The following is a 22452-nucleotide window of genomic DNA, read 5'->3' as shown; positions in this document are numbered from 1 at the left end:
TGTGGTATATTTACACAATGGAATACTACTCAGCCATAAAAACTGACAACATAACGCCATTTGCAGCAACATGGATGCTCCTGGAGAATGTCATTCTAAGTGAAGTAAGCCAGAAAGAGAAAGAAAAATACCATATGAGATCACTCATATGTGGAATCTAAAAACCAAAACCAAAACCAAAACCAAAACCAAAACCAAAACCAAAAAAACAAAGCATAAATACAAAACAGAAACAGACTCATAGACATAGAATACAAACTTGTGGTTGCCAAGGGGGCGGAGGGTGGGAAGGGATAGACAGGATTTCAAAATTGTAGAATAGATAAACAAGATTATACTGTATAGCACAGGGAAATATACACAAGATCTTATGGTAGCTCACAGAGAAAAAAATGTGACAATGAATATATATATATATGTTCATGTATAACTGAAAAATTGTGCTCTACACTGGAATTGGACACAACATTGTAAAATGATTATAAATCAATAAAAAAATGTTAAAAAAAGAACAAAATTTACCATTACAACTAGTATATTCAAGCAGGCTGGGAGGAGTACATCTGGACTAAATTGGTAGGAATACTGGGAAGAGGCATCTGTAGTACAAGTAGATTAAATGAAGGAGAGCAAGGGGCTTGGGTGTGACAGTTGTTGCTTTAAAATGAATTTTATTTAACTTAAATAAAAAATAATTGATAAGTGGCAAATTTCTCTTGATTTCATAGATATTATTAAAACAAGGCATTCCATAACCCCTGAGACAGATGAATGAAAGCCTTCTGTAGCATTGATGACAGAGATGCTTCAGTGAGGAAGCTAGTGTAAAAATAACCCTTGCTTCCTGATGGTGCCACAGCTGGATGCTTAAGGGGGAAGCCAGCTTTCAGCATGAATGGGCTGCTGTGGAATCCTATTTCTAGCTGTCAAAGCAGAAGGTTTAGCATCTTCTTCCAATATTCTGGTAACTCAAAGGAGGAAATTGAGATGATTTACTAAAGTATTACTTAGAGAGCAAGCAATTCAAAACAGGACACCAAACTGAGGTATAAAAAAGGAATATTTATCTTTTAAAAATACAACTTTGAACACTACTGACATCTGATTTACAAAGTATTTTCCTGAAATCTTCTCCATTAGCTTTGCTGACTTAGTACATTCTCTTATTTTCAATCAAGATTCAAAGGAGGGCAGGCTTATGTCATTAGACCTAACACCAGAGAAGAAAAGATCCTCTCTGCTTCAGGATATTCGCCCCAGATTTCATCTTTTCCCTTTCTTTTCCATAAAGCTGGACTTCCTGACTGGTCCACGCACACTCTGCCATTGTAATCTGCTGATGGGCACTGCAGAGCTGGAGCTGTCCCTGGCACTCAGCACTCCACGTAGAGCTGACCTATTTGCAGGAAGCTTCACAACCCTGACCTATTATTTATTCATAACCAAGAATTTTCTATTAATACTCATCAGAACTCTTTGCAAACATTCAGCATGAAGTAAACATAATATTTACAGCAGTACATGGTTTGCAATTCAACACACTGATAGCAGAAGAAAAGGGACCACCAGACTTTGTAAGAAGGACAGAGGGGAAAGCATAGTAAAATAAATCCCTTCTGCTAATGTGTGTGTGTGTGCACGTGCACGCACATGCACACACATGTTTTTAATTCATAGAAAACTAAACATGCCCTCCTTTAAAAGCAGACTATTTACAAGATGATTCTGAATACCACATACACATGCCAGTCATACTGGACACTTGCTTGCTGTGAATACATCTAGGTTTTTTTTTTCATTCTGAAATAAACCTTTTATCTGATACATTAGAGAAAATAACTTCGAAACATTTGTCAACTTTTGGTTCACAGTAATTTTGCAAAAAGCCACAAACCATGCTTTGTCTTTTAAAAGGTGAACCTGGTCAAGCACCTTCGAGAAGACACTGATGTGTTAGTCACTTACTGGCCTACTGGGGATTGGAAAGACAATGTCAGTTATGGAGTCCCTAGTGCTCCTCTCATTCCTCTCACCAATAGCAACATTAAGGGAAAAGAAATTCTGAAACACAAACCACATACAAATTATCAAAACATTTCAGTTATCAGAGTTTAAAAAAATACCACAGTCTACAACAGTAGTATAGACACTGAAAACACCCCAAATACTCTTTAGCCTCAGGCCTTTTTAATACTACCAATAAAAAAAGACAACCAGTTGACAGAAAGGGGGGAAATTACAGCACTTGAGGTTTGAGTCAATTTCTTTATAGTGCCTGTAGCTCAAGGTGCTGCTCTAGGATCCTTATTTTAACTGAAAAGATATTCCAGGAATGAATTGACAAATTTAAAGCAATTTCCACTTGCAAACCATTGAAAACACAATATCACTTTCCAAGCTTGTCCAACACACATTTATTTTCAGGATCCCAGGTTGTTAGGCAAAGGGATTCAGGTCAGTTTCAAGCCCTCAAAGCCACAGAATTTCCATCTCTTCTCCAGACTGGCTCCTACTCCAGTCATTTCCTGCTTGAAGGTATGTTGGAGTCGGCTCATGAGACATTCCACATCACTGGTGCAGATCTGTGGGACAGAGAAGACATCACTATTCAAAACCAGTCCCACTTTCCTAATCTGGCTTTTCCCCCAGTGTTGCTTTGGATTGCTGATGCCTGCGTGGGGTTGACCTTCTCCTCCTTGTGCGTATGTCCATATTGGCTGAGTGGCTTCCAGATGGCAGCCTTCCTCTGCTGTGACCACTAGACAGAGTCCACTGAGCTTTCTGTTTCTGTATATTATACTGACTTTATTTAGGTATAATTTACATACAGTAAATTCATCTATTCGACATGTATACTTCAATGAGGTTTAGTAAATTTATACAACTATGCAACTGTCACCACAATTCAGTTTTAGAACATTCCATCACCCCCCAAATGTTCCTTTGTGCCCCTTTGTAGTCAATCCTCACTCCCAATCCCTGACTCAGAGTTTTTCATGGTGATTTTTCATTTTCTGGAAATTTCATATATATGTGATTGTATAATATATAGTCTTTTGTGACTAGTTTCTTTCACTTAGCATGATGTTTCTGAGATTGATTACCACTGAACTTTCTAAATGAAAGAGCTGGTGTCAGTCGTGTTGAGAGGCCTGGGTATGCAGCCGACTAAATGATGACTTATCAGTGCTGGTGATGTTATGTGCAGGCCCACTGGAGCTGCAAAGCCTTTGGGGAGAAGAGGGAGGCGGAAAGGGCTGCCAGAGCAGAATTCTTCACACATGTCTTAGTTCACAAAGGAAAAGTGACAGGAATCGGGACCGCTCTGTGGTCCTACTTCTGTGTATTGTTTCCCTCTCCCCACATCTCTCTCTCTCTCTCTCATACACACACACATCAATATAAAAACAAAACCAAATCTGTGGGCCCTTAGGGGTTTGCTTTAGGTGGTCACCTTTATGTTAGTAGCAATTTTCCTAACTGTGAACCTGGGTGCTAGGGCTTCGCTGAAGAGCACTAGGGGATCCTTAAAGAAACCCCAAGTTACTGTCACACGGAATATTCCTAAAGCTGTTGGGAGGTACCACCCCCAAATTCTGTTGGTACCTTTGCAGTCTCTCTTTGGGAGCCCCTGGCACTACCTTGGCAGGAAGCTGCTCAGGAGGAACTGGGACTAGGCTAGGTGTGAGGTCATGCTTTGTCCCCAGTGTTGGCAGCAGACTGTATCCATTAAATGAAAGAAGCAGATTGCAGAGTATCCTGTAGAGTTGAATCCCCATTTCAAAAAAACATAAGTATACAATGTGTCTAGATCTATACATACAATATAGGTACAGCAGATGTATAGAAAACAGTCTGAAATAAGATATGTGAAACTGTTAACATTGGTCATCCTGGAGGGGTGTTATTGTGGGGAACTGTCACTTCCCCTTTACTGCAGTTCTAAATTGCTTACATTTTAAAGAGAATATGAATTCATTATTTTTGCAATTAAAGAAACCATAGATCATTTTTACTGACATATACTTCAATTTCCAACCACTTCGACTGACCACTTGGTCCTGGTGCTCACATTCCATCCTTCCCTCCACTGCCAAATGGGCCGGCTGCTTAATGGCAGAATAGCATCACCTCCCGGAGATAAACATTGCGGGCAGTGCTAGCTAGAATGAAAACAAATGCCATGAGGAGGATGTCTCACCACAGCTGGATTCCCAAATCGGCCCGTGCCTCTGTTAAGAGGACATACGTTTAAATGGCTTAACATTTTGGACATCTGACTGTCAGGAATCTGCATTCCAGTGGCACTTCTCAAAAGGCCCAGATCTTGTGAAATAGTGAGTGCAATCCATGAGCAGGTTTAACTGGATGCTGCATCTGAAAAACCCTATCATGAGTTCACTTATTCTGAGGGGTCAAGAGTCCCCTCCTGCTTCTATGAGGCACCCCTGGCTTTCTATGGAACTAGCATTTACCCTTGCCCTAATGCCTTTTGAGTCCCCTCACAGGATAGCATCCAGTGAGATCAACTGTGAGCAAATGTTCAGTCTGTATTATAGACTTATTGTTCCAGCTTCTTTTGCCCCTGCCTTGATTGTGTCATTGTGGAAAATGGCAGTGGTGATGGTGATGGTCAGGGAGGTGGTTGGAGTAAGACTTTCAAGACTTTGAAAATGAACATTTGCTAATGGCTAAAGGACCAGGGCAAAAGTTTGATTGGTGAGAAATATTGGTTAAAATTTTGGTTAATTAGCATCTGATATGTAAATTAAGAGAAAGAAGGAACAGTCTTCTAAGATATGTTTTGGAAGTAGGGTGGTCAACTCATTCAGGTTTGCCCAGAACTTCCCCGGTGTTAGCACTGGAAGTCTCAAGTCCCAGGAAACCCCTCAGTCCCAGCCAAACAGGGACAGATGGTCACCCTCCTTGTAAGAGAGAAACCCTACACTGAATCACAATAGGAGGCTAGGTGAGAGAAATTTCCTTATAACGATTACTAATGACTTTTTTATGCTTGAGAAGAGTGAGATCACCTGTTCACAAAGAACCTACATCCCCTTGCATGCCCATCTCAGGCCCCCACATACCTTATTATCTAGACGGTGCAGGTAGGAGCAGATGTATTCAATGCTTGCTCCAAATGGGTGGACATGAAGGAATGTGGAGATAATCCCTGTAGAGACAATACCATGGAGGTAACCCCTGAACATTGTGTTCTTTGAGATGTCACAAGGTAGTGTATAGCATGAGCCAACTCACGTGTACACCATATTATGCCTTAGACACTATTCTAAGTTTACATATATTTTACTCATTTAATCTTTTCAACAACGCTGTGAGGTAGGTATTACCATCCCCATTTCACAGATGAGGAGACACTGAGGCACAGAAAGTTTAAGTGCTTGCCCAAGGTCATACATCTGATAAAGGGCAGAGCAGGTATTTGAACCCAGACAGTTGCTCTTAACCACTGTGCATACTGCCTGTCATTACACTGTATTACATGTGGAAAAGGTGGCATTTGAAGAGTCACTTCCATCATTCGTGATGGCTAAACACCATTTGAGCTCTCCATTTTACAATGAATTTAGAGTTTTACAATGAATTTAGATTGTGCTGGGCTTTTGCAGTTCCTCTGTACTGTCTTTAAATTGGATTTTTAGCCCCTTACTCTAATAATGTCTTGCTGTTGTGGCGAAAGTACAAATCATGTACTTTGCCTGATTAACCTTGTGATTCTCACAGGAGAATCTGCTGATTGTATTTGGCTTTGATTCTGTGAGTAACTCTGTAAAGAAAAGCCAAACATTTCATCCACTCAAGTGGTGACTAGTATTTTGTTTGTCCTCAGAGCCCTGAATCTCTTCATGCATCAGAATTCTTATAATAGTTTCTAGCCTCCAGGAATGTGTATGATTTCTACTCAGCATAACTCTGGGGTGATTGGCAGCTACACATACTGCCTTGATTATTCTGGACATCAGGTTAATTGTTCTAATACTACTTCTTTTTCTGGCAACAGGTAGAATACAAATTGTTCAAAAGTCTACTATTTTTCCTTTATTTTTTTTGAATTCACCTCCTTTCATAAGATGTAAAGTATATCAAAAGACCTAGAATTGTGTTTGCTGAAAATTGCCAGGAAATAAGTGCTAAATTTGATTTGGTTAATAAACTACAATTTGTCTATCCCTTAAAGCAACTGACAAAGACTATCACAAGTTTAAATTGTAGTTTGAGGTTCAAATCAGTTCTTTGTGAAGATCCTCCAAATATTGGATGACATGGGGGTGTGTTGGGGGATCAAGGAGGAACTGATGGTAGAGTTCAAAATCTATTCAAAAATGGATACTATTACTTATGACACTATTTTACTCTTAAATGACTTGGTAAACTGAATTTCTAAACACTGACTCAAGCTGAGAAACTTAAATTCTGAAGAAGACAGTCCGTGTTCAAAGAAATTCTAGATGCTATGGCCAAGAAAGGCTGTCAAACACCAAGAAATATCTCTGTAGATTTCAAAACACATAGCAGTTTTTGTCAGTTCACACCCAAAGAACCAATTTAAAAAATAGATTTTCCTTTCTGTCAGCTTGAGACTAGTTTCTTTAAAAAACAAAACATGAAACACTTATCTTAAGAATCTTTGTTTCTAGAGCTATCCCTTTACAGAGGCTTCTTCCTACCCATGGCTCTTCTCTGACAGGTCTCCCTGTTGCCATGCCAATTTGTTAAAGAACTTTGAGTTGGGAAACGGAAATAAGTTGTCACTCTTCTTGAAGACTCAATGGCAGATCCCTCTGTGCATCTTTATTAACATATCAAAGTATTAAATCTGAGTACAATATCCATTACCAAAGGAGGCAGACACAACTTTAAAATATGCAGAAGTCAATTAGTGGGGAGAACTTTTGAGATTGGGGTGGGGCTACTGTGTGGCTCAGCTTCCTGAAAGGCAGCTGGGATTATCTGCTGAGGCCCAAGATCAGCCCCTTTTAAATGACTGAATATTTCAAGATCTCAATCTGCCACTGTTCTCTAAATAGAATATAAAGTCAACAAGCATTTGTGAATAGAGTGCTGTCAGTGCAAAATGGTTCTCATTTATTGAGGGCTTACTATGGGCTGGGCACTGTGCTAAGTGATTTAGATGAATTATCGTGTTTAATACTCGCAGCTGTCCTTTGAGATAGGTAATATTATGATGCCCATTTTGCAGATGGAGGAACTGAAGCGCATGATGGAAACGGTGGGGTGAAGACAGAAAATCAGTTCTGTCTGACTCCTTAACCATTTATGCTATCTTGCCTTTGTGAATACATTTTTATGTAATTTTGGCATTTATCTCATCAGAGCCCACCAGTGGCCAACAGCCCATAGACAGCCCCCCGACTCATCTGCCAGTAACCTGAAAAGACTTAAGAGAGACACATATTTCTTCCAGAGGCTTGCCTGGAGAAGCTCTCTGCCAAACAATGTCTGCATTGTCCCCTTGAGAGCTCACCTCACTTCTCAGAGATTTTAAAAATCTACAACATGTTTCTCCAGCGGACCCCCCCTTAGCTTAGTGCTCATACCAACACACTTGATGTGACAGTGGCAACAAGGAGCTTGAAGAGGGCTGGGAGCTGCTTTTACCATTTTTATTAAAATCTGTACTTGTTCTTACCATGTCGTCTTCAGGACTCTGGGTCATTGCACTCATACTTTATAAATGCTTGGTATGCGCTTATTCATCTTACATAAATCCTCCCCCCTGCCCCTGCCCTGTGACTGTACTTTATATATTGAATATGTGTTAGCTTCCTTACCCACTAGCAATGCTTCACGTTCAGATTTGATGGGACTGCTGTTCAGGGTCTTCTCAAGAGGGTAGTCACTATCCTGGCTCGAGGCACACATTCTAGAGGCACAGTTCTCCTGTGGGAATAATGTCTCCTGTGTCAGTGCATTTTTTTGGTAACAGATTTGGTTTCAATTACACAACAAAACTTTTTAACAGCACCCTGAAAGCAATACTGTGCAATTTTGATTACTGAATGGGAGGGAAAATAGCCTAAATTATAAAAGCATCATCAATAATCCAAAACTTCTTTATAAGGCTTCCAAACACACAAAAATTTAGACATTCACCTTCACTAGATTTTTTTCTTCTGCTTTCATCATTCTTGACTCTATACAAGAAATTTGGGGAACCAGACCCAACATTTATTGTCTATGAGATGCCAAACACTGTTTGGTATGTTTTATCTCCATTCTACAGGTGAGGGAAGTGAGGTTCAGATAAATTATGTAACTTGCCTAAGATCACATCACTGGGAAGTGGTAGAGCCAGGATTTCATACCATGACACCCAATGTGAAAGGACCATTCTTTTTTATTTTAGATCCACACTCTGCTAAAGGTAAGCCCCATATCTGAATGGAGAATCTACAGTGTAGCTAATTCACTCTCAGGTAATCAACTGCTGGCTCTTGAACTAAAAATTAGAGCCTCTATTTATTGACTATCAACTCTCTGTCTTCTCTCTGATAAGGAAATTATCAGTTAGGATATTTATGGCTTTACAGCTAGAAATGACCATGACCAAAAATATCATTAGTCAGTGCCTTTCCTTGTTGAAAGTTTTCTCTTTCTGAGCATAATAGGCATGTTTCATAAGAGATACTCAAGTGAAATCCATAACCATCAATGAATCTGAAAAATACCTCCAGACCTTTCTTTCATAGATCTTTCTTTCTCTCTTTGGGTACTGAGAACATCTTTTCTGTATTTTAAATGTGAAGGAAGAACCTTCAGAAGAAAGAATAAAAGAAATCACTCCTTCAGTCTCATTGTTGTTGTAAAACAGAGTGCTTGGGAAATGTCCTGGAGGGGTAGCAGATCACAGCTGACTCAGATGCTTTGTCTCGTCTTTCCTTCCACAAGCCCTCAACAGGGACACGTTTCCTTACTTTTTCTTTAAAGATGCCTTCAAAGCATCCAGGATGCTGCTCCTGAATGAAACTAATGGTGTTTTCTGCAAGACATGTTGTTTTGTGGATTTACAGGCTTCCAGGCTGTAGTCAGAAAGGAAACCTTTCCTGATGACCTACTCAATCTTTGGCCTTTAGAATCCAATCCAGTCAGTAACCATCATGCCAAGTTTGATTTAAGCAGCTGGCTCACTTCTAAGCCACAGGCTGTACATCTGTTTCTAACCCCCTTAAAACATTAAATGATCCAGTAAGCCATTTCTTAAGTGTGAAATTTTAACAGACTGGGGTTGATTTAAGATATGAAAGACATCCTGAGAAGTTTTGGCCATCTTGGATAGAAATGTAGCCTTACTGAAACCTGACTTCAATTTTATTAGAGCTGGCATTTAAAAAATTAGTAGGTATATTGAAGGGATGCTTATCCTCTTGAATTTTACTAGCAGATTCAAAGAGCTAGTTCTCGCTGCAGTAGGACAGACATAAGTCATATTGTTATATTTCAAAACACTGACAATAACTCACGCTGTGGTTTACTGTCAAGAAACCCAAACAAAAAGAAGAAAGATCCCTCCTCACCAAACTTATTGCTTTTCTTTCAACCTGAAATTATTTTTGCAGTCTAATGTGATGGTACTTTGCTTCCTAACCTAATTGTGTCAGTTTGAAATATTTGGTCACAAATCAGCTTCCCAGAGAAGATCCGTTTATAATGAACTGTCATGACTTTCTCTGAAGGAAGTTTCACTTAAAATAACAGGAAAAAACATATTCTGACTCACATTTTTCTGATAATCAGTTAGCTCTCTCTTCCTGTCTTCTTTAGCTGTCATTTCACGGTATATCTGTTTTCAAATTAGAAACACTTACACTTATGTATAATATCGAAAGATTCTTCTATGCCATTTGACCTCTTGCTTCTTTAAATGAAATACTTTACAAAGCAGAGAGATGCTTACACTAAAAAAGTCCTCAAGTCAATTTGTGATGTCATTCCTAAAGAGCGACTCTAAGCATAATGTTATTAGTATAACCCCATGTCTATCTATAGTCTTTTGGCTACACACTCCATTTTATGCATGAAGGAAAACAGACCTAAGTAGCAGCTCTGGGACATTTTAGAAGCTCTGATAGTATGAGGAGAGTCCTGCTAAATAGAGCAGCTTTGGCACTTTTCAATTAAATGCTTGATAAATGAATTTGTCTGGGATTGTGCTCGTTTCTTTAATAGCACCCACAAAACTGGAAAGTGAGTTGGTTTTATGAAGTGGAAGAATTAAAAGCATATTGCAAATGGCCTCCAGAAGAAAACACTTTCAATCATTTGTTTCAACTACACCAAGGTTGCCAGTTCTTAACAGCACTCTGGGGGAAGTCACTAAGCTAGCAAACACACTAGAGCCTGTGTGCATTGCATCTTCCTGAGCTGAGCACAGAAGATAAAGAGCACGAGCTCTTGTAGAACTGTAGAACTGTGGAATTGATTTCTGGCTCTTGGTCTAAACTCCTAATCTTCTCTTCTTTCTGAGGCATTAAAATCAGGAAGTTCTGGTCAATGGGCCTTTCTTTTCAGAGGATAACTTCAGTTGAATGTTCAGGCATAAAGGAGATTAGAGAAGTATGACAGGGAGATGCTATCAGTAGACTTTACTCGCCTGAAATAGACTGGGCACCCGATGCATGGTTGTGATACAATAATCCATTTAGAAGTTAGTAGACTTTCTCAGAGGTCCTCACTGATGGTTCTTTTTGCTGCAGGCTCTCAGTAGGCACAGTCCCATTTTGCCTTCCCTGTTGCTGTTATCTAGCTTTAGAATATTGCGTCTCCTTGTTAGCTTTCCTAGGTTCCTTCTCTTTTGATTTTGGCTGTTTCACCTGCAGCAGCTCATTATTATACTAGATGGAGTGTCTGCAAAGAAATGTCAATGCTCTATTTGTACTTGTTTCTTTGTTTAATGAAATGCTTAATTAAAAGTATTTTGTGTCACATGGGTTTTGTATGTTGCTATTTGCTTGACAGATGAAGCAGGGTTGACGTGTGCACTCTGATCTTCTCCAAAAAGGAAGACAGGAATGTTAGGGATGGATAGACATTTTATTCATTGAAAAGTACACTCTCTAGAACTTTTAGAAATGCCAAGGACTCACACCTAAAAGCATAGCCCTTGATGCAAGAATTACCCTGGAGAGAGGCTTTTAACCCCCAATCAACCAAACATTCCACATTGATACCTATTGATTGGTAGGAATTTCAGGGCATTTTCACTGTCACTGAAAAGGGAGAAGGGCGCAAGGGAAAAGTGTCACTTAGGACTCATGTACCTTTTCTTTAAGATTTTCCAACATTTTTTCCACCTGTAACTTGTCATCTTTGATTTTTTCAAGTTCAGCTTCTTTCCTTTTGTATTCCTCTTGGACTTTGAGTAGATGCTACAAGATAGACCAAAGACAAGTAAGTCTTAAGGAGCCACATTTCACTTAAAAACCCTGGCTGAAGTTAGATATTAGGCAGGCCTGCCTCACTTTCTCCCAGCACACACAATCATTTCTCCATGCAGATACTAAGAGGAAAATCAAGATACTTTTCACTTGAAGTTATTTTATCTGGCTCTTATGAACTTCTTTTGGATTTGTTCATATTTTAGAAAGAGTCTGAGAAACTAATTGATCTAATCACTTAACTTTCCTATTCCAGCCAGATGTAAGGGTAGGGTGCAGTTAATACTACGTGGACAATATCTTGATTTTGGTATAGAACTGAACTTAATGTTGTAAAGCATTCTTGCAAATAGCCATTTTCCAAGCCAAGTTCAATTTCTGTGAGGAAAGTAGTAAAGAATCCAAATTTCACAAATGTTAGTTCCCTTATCAGTAAGCAAAGAACTACATTCAATATTAATGATTACTACAAATACTATGTATATAGCATCTAACATGTGCCAAGTATTGCGCAAAGGGTTTCATATGCATGATCTCATTTAAGCCTCACAATAACCCTATGATACATAATCCTGAAGGTTAGAGAGGTTTAGAGGTTTGCCTAAGGCTATTCAGATCGTCAGTGCCAGAGCTGGGATTTAAACCCCAGTTGAGTCAACCCCACAGCCCATGCTCTTAAGCAACATATTAACTATACATCTTTTGGGAATAAGATGGGATAAATTTAATCATTGTTTACAAGGCTATTTTCCAGTAAAAAGTAATCAAAATGAGTGAAATTAATTTTTCAGGAGGTAGAGACCTAATTGTCTCACCAAGGTTTCCGAAGTGATGGAATGAAAAAAAAAAGTTCATCAGTTTTAATTTTAATTTAAGTAGCAGAACTGTTCTTATGTAGAATGGTTTCAAAATTAAGGTAAGAGGGGAAAACAACAAGAAAATGTTTGCAAAGTCTTGCTTTTCAGAGGCTTGCAAAAGACCATTGGGAGGGCTAAAAGACACAGTACAATGTACATCGTCAAAATTCTTTGAAGTCTAGCTGAGGAGATGTTTTATATTTTTTTGGTGGAAAGATCTCTGATGTAATTTACATGTTCTAATTAAACTCCATGGTGATAGTAAAAGGAAGGTAAGCATTACTTCACACATTTTGCTAATAGGAAGGGTGAAGTATTTATGTGATATTACTTGTCACATACGAAGACAATGATAGCAGAAGTAATAGGAATATGGGGCTCTTAGAGCCAGAAGAGACTCCCTGTTCACAATTTGTGATTTCTAACCATCAATGAGCTTTGCCCTAGATAATTCCAAGGCATGCAATTAAAAATTTGTTGCACAATTTAAGTTGTGAGGAAAATGGCTGGTAGTCTGGCAAGACAGAAGAGGATAGTACTCTTATTCAGAAGTACTACTCCTTTACTATAATGGGAACAGATGTTGATGTTTGTTAAATAGTATATTCGCTGTGGTGATGGTTACATAAAACTTCTAAGTCTTGAGCATCTATTACACAATATTGTGTTTGAATGCAATTACAGTTGGATGCACTTATTTACTTTACTTTGTATACTTGGAATAATGTGCAGGTAAACTCATTCACATAAATGACTGTGAAAACAAAACAAAACAAAAGCAAATTGGTATTATGTGCCCCAAAGCATTGATACTTAAAAACCCATAACACCCCTCCTTCCACCCAAATCAAGGGTAGAATTCCTGCTATTTCTTCTAAGAAACTGTATTATTTAGCATTGTATCAACTAGATACTTATTCACCAGCACTTTTTCATATCTAAGTAATTGAGGCTCTTCATAAGGACCCCGAGACCCTGTTCAAATCCTAAAGTACCTTCTGAAGCATAAAGAGCATAATGAAAAGATTAGGTTATGCTCGGTGTAATTTTATTGTTAAGTATTTTTTACTGAATACTCATTCCTTGAAAATTGGTGATCCACTGCTATCTCTGTATTAACCAGAATATTTCATGAACTATGATGCATAAACCCTTCCTCAGCTATGCCAAGAGAACAGACTATGAAGAAGAATAAGAGGTTTGCTATTCTGTTTGCTTGTGGGGGCCCTTTTACAGGCGAGGAGCTGATATTTGCCTTCCAAAAAGCTCAGAAAACCAAAATTTCTTTACCTGTTGCATTCCTTGCAGGGCTTGCTGTAGGAGTTTCAGCTGCTGTTCCTTGTTTGGGTCATCTTCTCTGAGGGCTTTGCCTTGTTCTTGCTTAAGCAGTTCCACCTCATTCCGGTAGGCATCAAGCTGCCAACGGAGGCTGTCATTTTCTTCTTTCAGAGCTTCTGCCTGTGATACTAAGGCTAAACAATCAATATAAAGTAGTAAAACCATATATCCAGATTCCATTGTGGTTCACTTTAGTACCATGAAAACTTGATATTTTAAATAGACATGTATGAAAAGCTTCTCCTTGAGAAACTATTTTAAAAAAGTTTTTAATGGAGGTACTGGGGATTGAACCCAGGACCTTGAGCATACTAAGTAAGCATGTACTCTACCAATGAGCTATACCTATGCCTCCTCAATGAGAAACTTTAGATCTGAGTTCACCATGATAGCAAGAGATGTATACAAAAGCATATAGACTTATTTTTGTAAATGAACACAGGATTCCAACACACAGAAGTCCTCATCATGTTTCAAACTTTTCACTCTAATATCACTAAAATATTTCTAGGTAACATCAGTTACTTTTATTTGAAATACAGCAAATGATAAGTGCCTGTAATGATAAAATAGAGGGCTAATTGTCGTGAACTAATGACTGTCTATACAATAATTTTGCTGATGGTTGTTTTTAAAACATGCAGCCTTGACTGGTCCTATAGAGGAAAGGTAAATATAAAAATTAAGACACAAGACTTCTAGTTTCGGGTCTAGCATGTAAGGAGCTTAGAAGTCACCACTCCCTCCTAACAACAAGTAAAAAGCTGAACAAACTAAAAAAAAATCAACAACTCTTCTTAGATACAACAGAGAAGTGAAGTAACAGGGCAAACTCCTGCCCCTAAATTTGGAGACAGACAGGTGAATATAGAGAATCATAACTTACCAGACCAGAAACCCATGAGCACAAATCCCCACAGGAAACAGTGTCAAGGTAGGAAAACCTAAACTGTACTTGACAATTTGCTGGAGGCTCAGTGTGGACAAATCAAATAGTTAAAAACTCCAGGGAGATGCAGTCATAGTGAGGTCCCTACACTTTCATGAGTTTTATCTCCAGGAGCTCCACCAGGTCCTCAGACTGAATATCAGAGCAAAATTCCTATGTGCTTCCAGCAGGGGAGGGGGAAAAAGAAACCCATCTGAAATATGCCAAAGCATCAAGTCCTTCTTTAAAAGGTCTGCCCCAAGAAGAAGTTATTTTACCTGAGCCTAACCTGCTGGGGTAGTACGAGAGTCTAACCAACCCAGGGAACCAACGAGATCCAGCCTCCTCTAGCCATTCTGTCCCACCTAAATGTGGAGAAGAAAACCTGAGAAATACTTGTGAAGTTCAAAGTCCAGAGATATAGGCTTACTAAAAGACTGAGACCTAATCATAGGACTATAAAGTGATTCTCCTCCCTCCATACCTTACCACCATACCACAATAGTCCTATTTACCAGAGTTCCTTTCACCCAGTACTTCATGTCCAGACTGCAACAACAAAAAACATTACAAGGCATAGTAAAAAGTAAAAAAAAACCCAAACCAACCAACCAACCAAACAAACAAACCCCCACAGTCTGAAGAGACTGAACAAAGATCAGAAGTAGAGCCAGATATGGCAGAAATGTTGGAATTATTAGACTGGGAATTTAAAACAACTATTGTTAATGTGCTAAGGGTTTTATCATAAAAAGTAGACAACATGGAAGAGCAGATGGATAATACATGCAGAGAAAAATTCTAAGAATCAAATAGAAATGCTAGACATCAAAAACACTAACAGAAATGAAAAATGCCCTTGATGGACTTAATTAGTAGATTGGGCATGGCTAGGGAAAGAATCTCTGAGGTTGAGGATATGACAAACTTCCTAAACTGAAAAGCAAAAAGAAAAAAATTAACCCCCCCAAACCCAGAATATGCAAGAATTGTGAGATAATTACAAAAGATGTAATGTATACATAATGAGGGTATCAGAGGTAGAAGAAAGAGAGAAAGAAACAGAAGCAATACATGAAATAATAATGACTGAGAATATGTCCAAATTAGTGTTTGACACCAAACCACAGATCCAGTAAGCTCAGAGAACTTCAAGAAGGATAAATGCCAAAAAACTAGGCTTAGGTATATAATACTCAAACTTCAGAAAATCAAAGAGAAATAAACAATCTTGAAATCAGCCAGAAGGGAAAAAAACACCCCACCTATAGAGGAGCAAAGATAAGAATTACATCCTACTTCTCCTCAGAAATCATGTAAGTAAAAATAGAATGGATAGAATACTTAAAAGTGTTGAGAGAAAAATATCCATCAACTTCTAATTCTGTACCCTGTGAAACTATCCTTCAAAAGTGAAGGATAAATAAAATCTTTCTCAGACAAATAAAAGTTGAGGGAATTTGTTGCCAGTAGACCTGCCTTGCAAGAAATATTAAAAGAAGTTCCTAAGAAGGGGGAAATGTATAGCTCAAGTGGTAGAGTGCATGCTTACCAAACACAAGGTCCTGGGTTCAATCCCCAGTACCTCTTCCAGAAATAAATGTAAGTAAACCTAACTACCCCCCCTAAATAAAGTAAAATAAATTTTAACAAAAGAAACAGTAGAGTAGATGAGGTATTATTTTTAAAAAAAGAAGTTCCTAAGAGAGAAGGAAAATGACATGTCAGAAACTTGCATCTATATAAAGAAAGGAGCATAAAGAGCATCAAAGAAGGAATAAGTGAAGGTAAAATAAAAACTTTAATTTTTCTTATTCTTAATTGATCTAACAGAGATAACAGTTTGTTCAAAATAATAGTGAATGCATTCAATTATGTATGCTTGTATGTGTGTGTATGTGTGTGTGCTTATGTATAAAGTGAAATTAATGACAGCAATGATACAAGGAATGGGAAGAAGAAATTGGGATTATATTATACACACTGTGGTATAGTGTTATTTGAAAGTGGACTTGAATTATTTGTAAATGTAAATTGCATACTCTGGGGCAACCACTAAAAAAAAGTAAAAAAGAAGTATAACCAATATGCTAAGCAAAAAGAGAAAATGTAATCATACAAAATGTTCAGTTAAAACCATAAAGGGCTGGAAAATAGTAAAAGACAAAAAGGGAACAAAGAACAAGAGCAATAAATAGAAAACAGTAACAAATATGGTAGATATTAATCCAACTACATCAATAATCATTTTGAACATCAATGGTCTAAATATACCCATTAAAATTCAGAAATTGTCAGAATGATTAAAAACAAGAAACAACTAAATGGTATCTATAAGAAACATATTTTCAATATAAAAATACATATGGATTAAAAGTAAAGGGATGGAGAAAGATACACTATACTAACACCAATCAAAAAAGAGTAAGAGTATTCAGCCATAAAAACCGACAACATAACGCCATTTGCAGCAACATGGATGTTACTGGAGAATGTCATTCTAAGTGAAGTAAGCCAGAAAGAGAAAGAAAAAATACCATATGAGATCGCTCATATGTGGAATCTAAAAAACAAAAACAAAAACAGAAACAAAAAATACAAAACAGAAACAGACTCATAGACATAGAATACAAATTTGTGGTTGCCAGGGAGATGAGGGGTGGGAAGGGACTGGGATTTCAAAATGTAGAATAGATAAACAAGATTGTACTGTGTAGCACAGGGAAATATATACAGGATCTTCTGGTGGCTCACAGCGAAAGAGAATGTGACAATGAATGTATGTATGTTCTTGTATAACTGAAAAATTGTGCTCTACACTGGAATTTGACACAACATTGTAAAATGACTATAACTCAATAAAAAAAAGTTTATATGTATATAAAAAAAGAGTAAGAGTAGCTATATTTCAGACACAGCTGATTTCAGATCAATGAAAGTTATCAAGGTTAAAGAAGGGGCACTAGACAATGATAAAGGGGTCAGTACTCCAAGGAGACATAATAAACTTAATGTGTGTGAGCCTAACAACAGAGTGTCAAAATAAAGCAAAATCTGACAGAACTGTGAGGAAAAATAGTTGATTTGACCATTATAGAGACTTTAAACCCCTCTATCAAAATTGGAGAGATTCAGTAGGCTGAATATCAGTAATGACATAGTTGAACTCAACAGCACCATCAATTAAATGTTAGGATATAATTGACATGTATAGACCATTTCATCTAATGACAGTAGATTACACATCCTTCTCAAGCTCACATGCAACATTCACCAAGATAGATCATATTGTGCACCATAAAACACACCTTAACAAATTAACACATTAAAAGATAAAAATTATACTATGTATGCTATCAGAACACAATGAAATTAAACTAGAAATCAATAACAGAAAGGTAGATGGAAAATTCCAAAATACTTGGAGATTAAACAACACACCTCTAAAATCACGAGTCAAAGAAGAAAATCTCAAAAGAAAATGTAAAATATTTGAACTAAATGGAAATAAACACAAAACACCTTTAAAATTTTGAGATGCAGGGAAAGCCATTCTTAGAGGGAAATTTATAGCATTGAAAACATATATTAGAAAAGAAGAAAGATCTAAAATCAATCATCTGAGCTTCCACCTTAGGAAATGAGAAAAAGAAGACCAAATTAAGTCTAAAGTAAGGAAAAGAAAAGATAAAATAACAATAGATCAGAAATCAATCAAATAGAAAACAGGAATTCAATAGAGAAAATCTGTTCACACAAAAACTACTAGAGCTGATCGAAGAATTCAGCAAGGTAGCAGGTTACAAGATTAACGTTCAAAAATCAGTTGCATTTCTTTACACTAATGATGAATCAACAGAAAAAGAAAGTGAAGAAACAATCCCTGTTAAAATAGCACCCAAAGTAATAAAATACCAAGGAATAAATCTAACCAAGGAGGTAAAAGAGTTATACAATGAAAACTATAAACCACTGAGGAAGGAAACTAAAGGAGACATTAAAAAATGGAAAGATATCCCATGCTCTTGGATTGGAAGAATCAATATTGTTAAAATGGTCACACTGCCCAAGGCAATCTACAGATTTAATGCAATCCCTATGAAATTACCCAGGACGTATTTCACAGAACTAGAACAAATCATAATAAAATTTATATGGAACCATCAAAGACCTAGAATTGCCAAAGCAAAGCATTACTGAAGAGAAAGAAAGAGGCTGGAGGAATAACTCTCCCAGACTTCAGACAATACTATAGAGCTACAGCCATCAAGACAGCATGGTATTGGTACAAAAACAGACATATAGACCAATGGAACAGAATAGAGAGCCCAGAAATGAACTCACAAACTTTTGGTCAACTCATCTTCGACAAAGGAGGCAAGAATATACAATGGAATAAAGACAGTTTCTTCAACAAATGGTGTTGGGAAAACTGGACAGCAGCATGTAAAACAATGAAGCTAGAACACTCCCTTACACCACACACACAAATAAACTCAAAGTGGATCAAAGACTTAAACATAAGACAAGATACAATAAACCTCCTAGAGGAAAATATAGGCAAAACATTATCTGACATGCATCTCAAAAATGTTGTCCTAGAACAGTCTCAAGCAATAGAAATAAAAGCAAGAATAAACAAATGGGACCTAATGAAACTTACAAGCTTCTGCACAGCAAAGGAAACCATAAGTAAAACAAAAAGACAACCTACGGAATGGGAGAAAATTTTTGCAAATGAAGCCGACAAAGGCTTGATCTCCAGAATGTAGAAGAAGCTCATATGATTTAATAAGAAACAACCAAATAACCCAATCCAAAAATGGGCAGAAGACCTAAACAAGCAATTCTCCAAGGAAGAAATACAAATGATCATTAGGCACATGAAAAAAGGCTCAATATCACTAATTATCAGAGAAATGCAAATCAAAACTACAATGAGGTATTACCTCACACCAGTCAGAATGGCCATCATTCAAAAATCCACAAATGACAAATGCTGGAGAGGCTGTGGAGAAAAGGGAACCCTCCTACACTGCTGGTGGGAATGCAGTTTGGTGCAGCCACTGTGGAAAGCAGTGTGGAGATTCCTCAAAAGACTAGGAATAGACTTACCATATGACCCAGGAATCCCACTCCTGGGCATATATCCAGAAGGACCCCTACTTCAAAAAGACACATGCACCCCAATGTTCATAGCAGCACTATTTACAACAGCCAAGACATGGAAACAGCCTAAATGTCCATCAACAGATGACTGGATAAAGAAGTGGTGGTATATTTATACAATGGAATACTACTCAGCCATAAAAACTGATAACATAACACCATTTGCAGCAACATGGATGCTCCTGGAGAATGTCATTCTAAGTGAAGTAAGCCAGAAAGAGAAAGAAAAATACCATATGAAATTGCTCATATGTGGAATCTAAAACAAACAAACAAACAAACAAAGCATAAACACAAAACAGAAATAGACTCATAGACATAGAATACAAACTTGTGGTTCCCAAGGGGGCGGGGGGTGGGAAGGGACAGATTGAGAGTTTGAAATTTGTAGATAGTGAGAGGCATATGTAGAATAGATAAACAAGATCATACTGTATAGCAAAGGGAAATATATATAAGATCTTGTGGTAGCTCACAGTGAAAAAAAATGTGACAGTGAATATATGTATGTTCATGTATAACTGAAAAAATGTGCTCTACACTGGAAATTGACACAACATTGTAAAATGACTACAACTCAATAAAAAATGTTAAAAATATTAATGCCTAGGTTTCTCCAATGATACAAAGGAAACAAAAAAAATTTAATGGAAGTAAATTCAGGGAATCAGCCATCCTTACAAAGCCGCATTACAAGAGATGCTAAAAAAACTCATCAAATTTTTGAAGAAAGATGCTAAAAAATGTTACCAAATTATAGGAGGAAAGATGTGCAACATCCCTCTTAAGGTTCATAAAAAAGTTTGAGCTGGAGTGATTCACAAAGAGAAAAAGCCCAAAAGAACACAAAATGGGAACAAAAAGTGGGAGATGTGAGCAGAACATATTGGAGGTGGTACAGGTCAGTTCAGGCAAAATCACAAGTGAGTTCCCTGACCTTGTGATGTCTTGCTTTCCTTGCCTCTGCAGGTCATTATTCCAATTAGTCTTCTGCCAGCATGGATGCAATGGGATTTCATTGTTTTTCCTCTGAGATCTCTAAAGTCTCCTCTCAAACAGTATCTCATTTGTCAGTCGTGTTACTGCCCCTCATCACCCTGATACTTTGCTCTCTTTCCTTGCCAGGATCTTAATCTCTTGGAGTGGCCAACTTCACCTAGCCCATTAACTGCTTTCTGGCTAGACAGATTACACTGCAAACTCCTCAGTACCCTTTACTCCTTCACTCTCTTCAAAATCTTTGGCCAAGTTTATCATGCCAATCCCTAACTCATGGTCACTTGAATCAAATTTCTCTGCTAGTTATCCTGGGCTGCAGAGGACTCTTAGAGGAAGTTGCAGAGTTGGGCAGTCCTAGTCAAAACAGACTCACGTTTGCCCTTGCTGCTGGATCTCTTACCTCTCATTGATTTCTTCCTTCCATACTGCCCAGAGCATTTATTACTGATCTGCTCCTCTCCCCTCATGGTCTCAGTTCCAAATCATTTCGCTCATCAATGGATGACCAACCTCTTGCTATACAGAGAAGCATGGGCTGTATATATACTTTTAGCTTCACCTCTCTTATCTCAGAGGAAGATGGTTCTCTCCTCTCTAAAGCAAACTCCATCTGAATTAGGATCACTTCCCATTCCTCTTCTCTAGGATTTCACTTCCATAATTGCCCACAAGTACTTTTTCATTCACAAGCATCATCAGCCTCACACTCTCCATGGCCTCCTTCCCTTCTACTGAACAGCAAACAACAACTTACCTTTAACTTTGTTTTCAGTTCTAGTCACCATTTACAATGTCTGTATTTGCTTTTTCTCAGTACCCAACTTCTTGACCTGTAGTCTTTGTCCACATTCTCTCACTAATGTCACATGTTCTGGCCCCTACATTTATCACTCTACTAAAATAGCTCCTGCTCGACAAACACTGTTCTCCTTTCTTCTTTATAATATCTGATAATTCCATTTATTCCCTATTTCAATAAATTCTTCTTGGGGGGTTTTATAATCCAATGCTTTTCTAGTTTCCTTCCAGCCTCCCAGACTGCTCTTTTTCTAACTACTCTGAAAACTCTTCTTCCTTTCCTTCTCCCTTTCTGTAGGTAGTCCTCAAAGTTCTGTATTCAGCCCTTTGTTCTTTCTTACTTATCTTTCACATTAACTTATTCATATTCTCCAGGCCTCAGTCAACACCTCTGTACTACTATCTTCTATGCCTTCTACATTCTTCAACCCTGATTTGTATACAAATCCTTTATATCTGTTTCCTAACTACATACTGTCTGAAGCTGATTTCATTATATTCTGCAAATCAGTTCCAGCTGTCAGTTCTACTGTTGTGGGTTGAATTTGTCCTCCTTAAAAAATATGTTGCAGACCCCAGAATGTGACCTTATTTGAAAACAGGATCTTTACAGAAGCAATCAAGTTAAAATGATGTCATTAGGATGAGCTTATAGACTTAAATGACCGTTGTCCTTATGGGAAAGGGAAATTTGAACACAGAGACAGACACACACACACAGGCAGAATGTTATGTGAACATGAAGGCAGAGATTGGGGTGATGCATTTACAAGCCAAGGAATGTCAAAGATGGCCAGCAAACCACCAGAAGCTAGGAGAGGGGCATGGAACAGATTCTCTCTCACAGCCATCAGAAGGAGCCAACCCTGCAGGAGCCTTGACCTCAGACTTCTAGCTTCCAGAACTGTAAGACAATAAATTTCTGTTGTTTAAGCCACTCAGTTTG

The 22452-nt window shown here is 37.9% G+C and overlaps 1 protein-coding gene across 13 annotated transcripts in view; it reads right to left on the bottom strand.

Moving 5' to 3' along the window:
* Positions 1-1279: 1279 nt before the first annotated feature.
* ENOX2 (ecto-NOX disulfide-thiol exchanger 2) overlaps positions 1280-22452 on the bottom strand; it is a 247505-nt gene continuing 226332 nt past the window's right edge. For 9 of the 13 annotated variants that reach the window (XM_032475880.1, XM_032475872.1, XM_032475882.1 and 6 more), the window contains 6 exons: positions 13565-13746; positions 11301-11408; positions 9761-9823; positions 7815-7923; positions 5088-5173; positions 1280-2582 (listed from right to left, as the gene is read on the bottom strand). In XM_032475880.1, coding sequence (XP_032331771.1) covers positions 2451-2582; positions 5088-5173; positions 7815-7923; positions 9761-9823; positions 11301-11408; positions 13565-13746 — 680 coding nt within the window. In that variant the 3' untranslated portion in view covers positions 1280-2450. The remainder of the gene's footprint in view (positions 2583-5087; positions 5174-7814; positions 7924-9760; positions 9824-11300; positions 11409-13564; positions 13747-22452) is intronic. The other 4 variants (XM_032475874.1, XM_014565218.2, XM_032475873.1 and 1 more) reach the window with 3 other exon arrangements.

Source organism: Camelus ferus, chromosome X (assembly GCF_009834535.1).
Source record: "Camelus ferus isolate YT-003-E chromosome X, BCGSAC_Cfer_1.0, whole genome shotgun sequence".
NCBI lineage: Eukaryota > Metazoa > Chordata > Mammalia > Artiodactyla > Camelidae > Camelus > Camelus ferus.
Note: the sequence above shows the minus strand (reverse complement) of the source record. Positions and strands in the feature narration are given on the sequence as shown.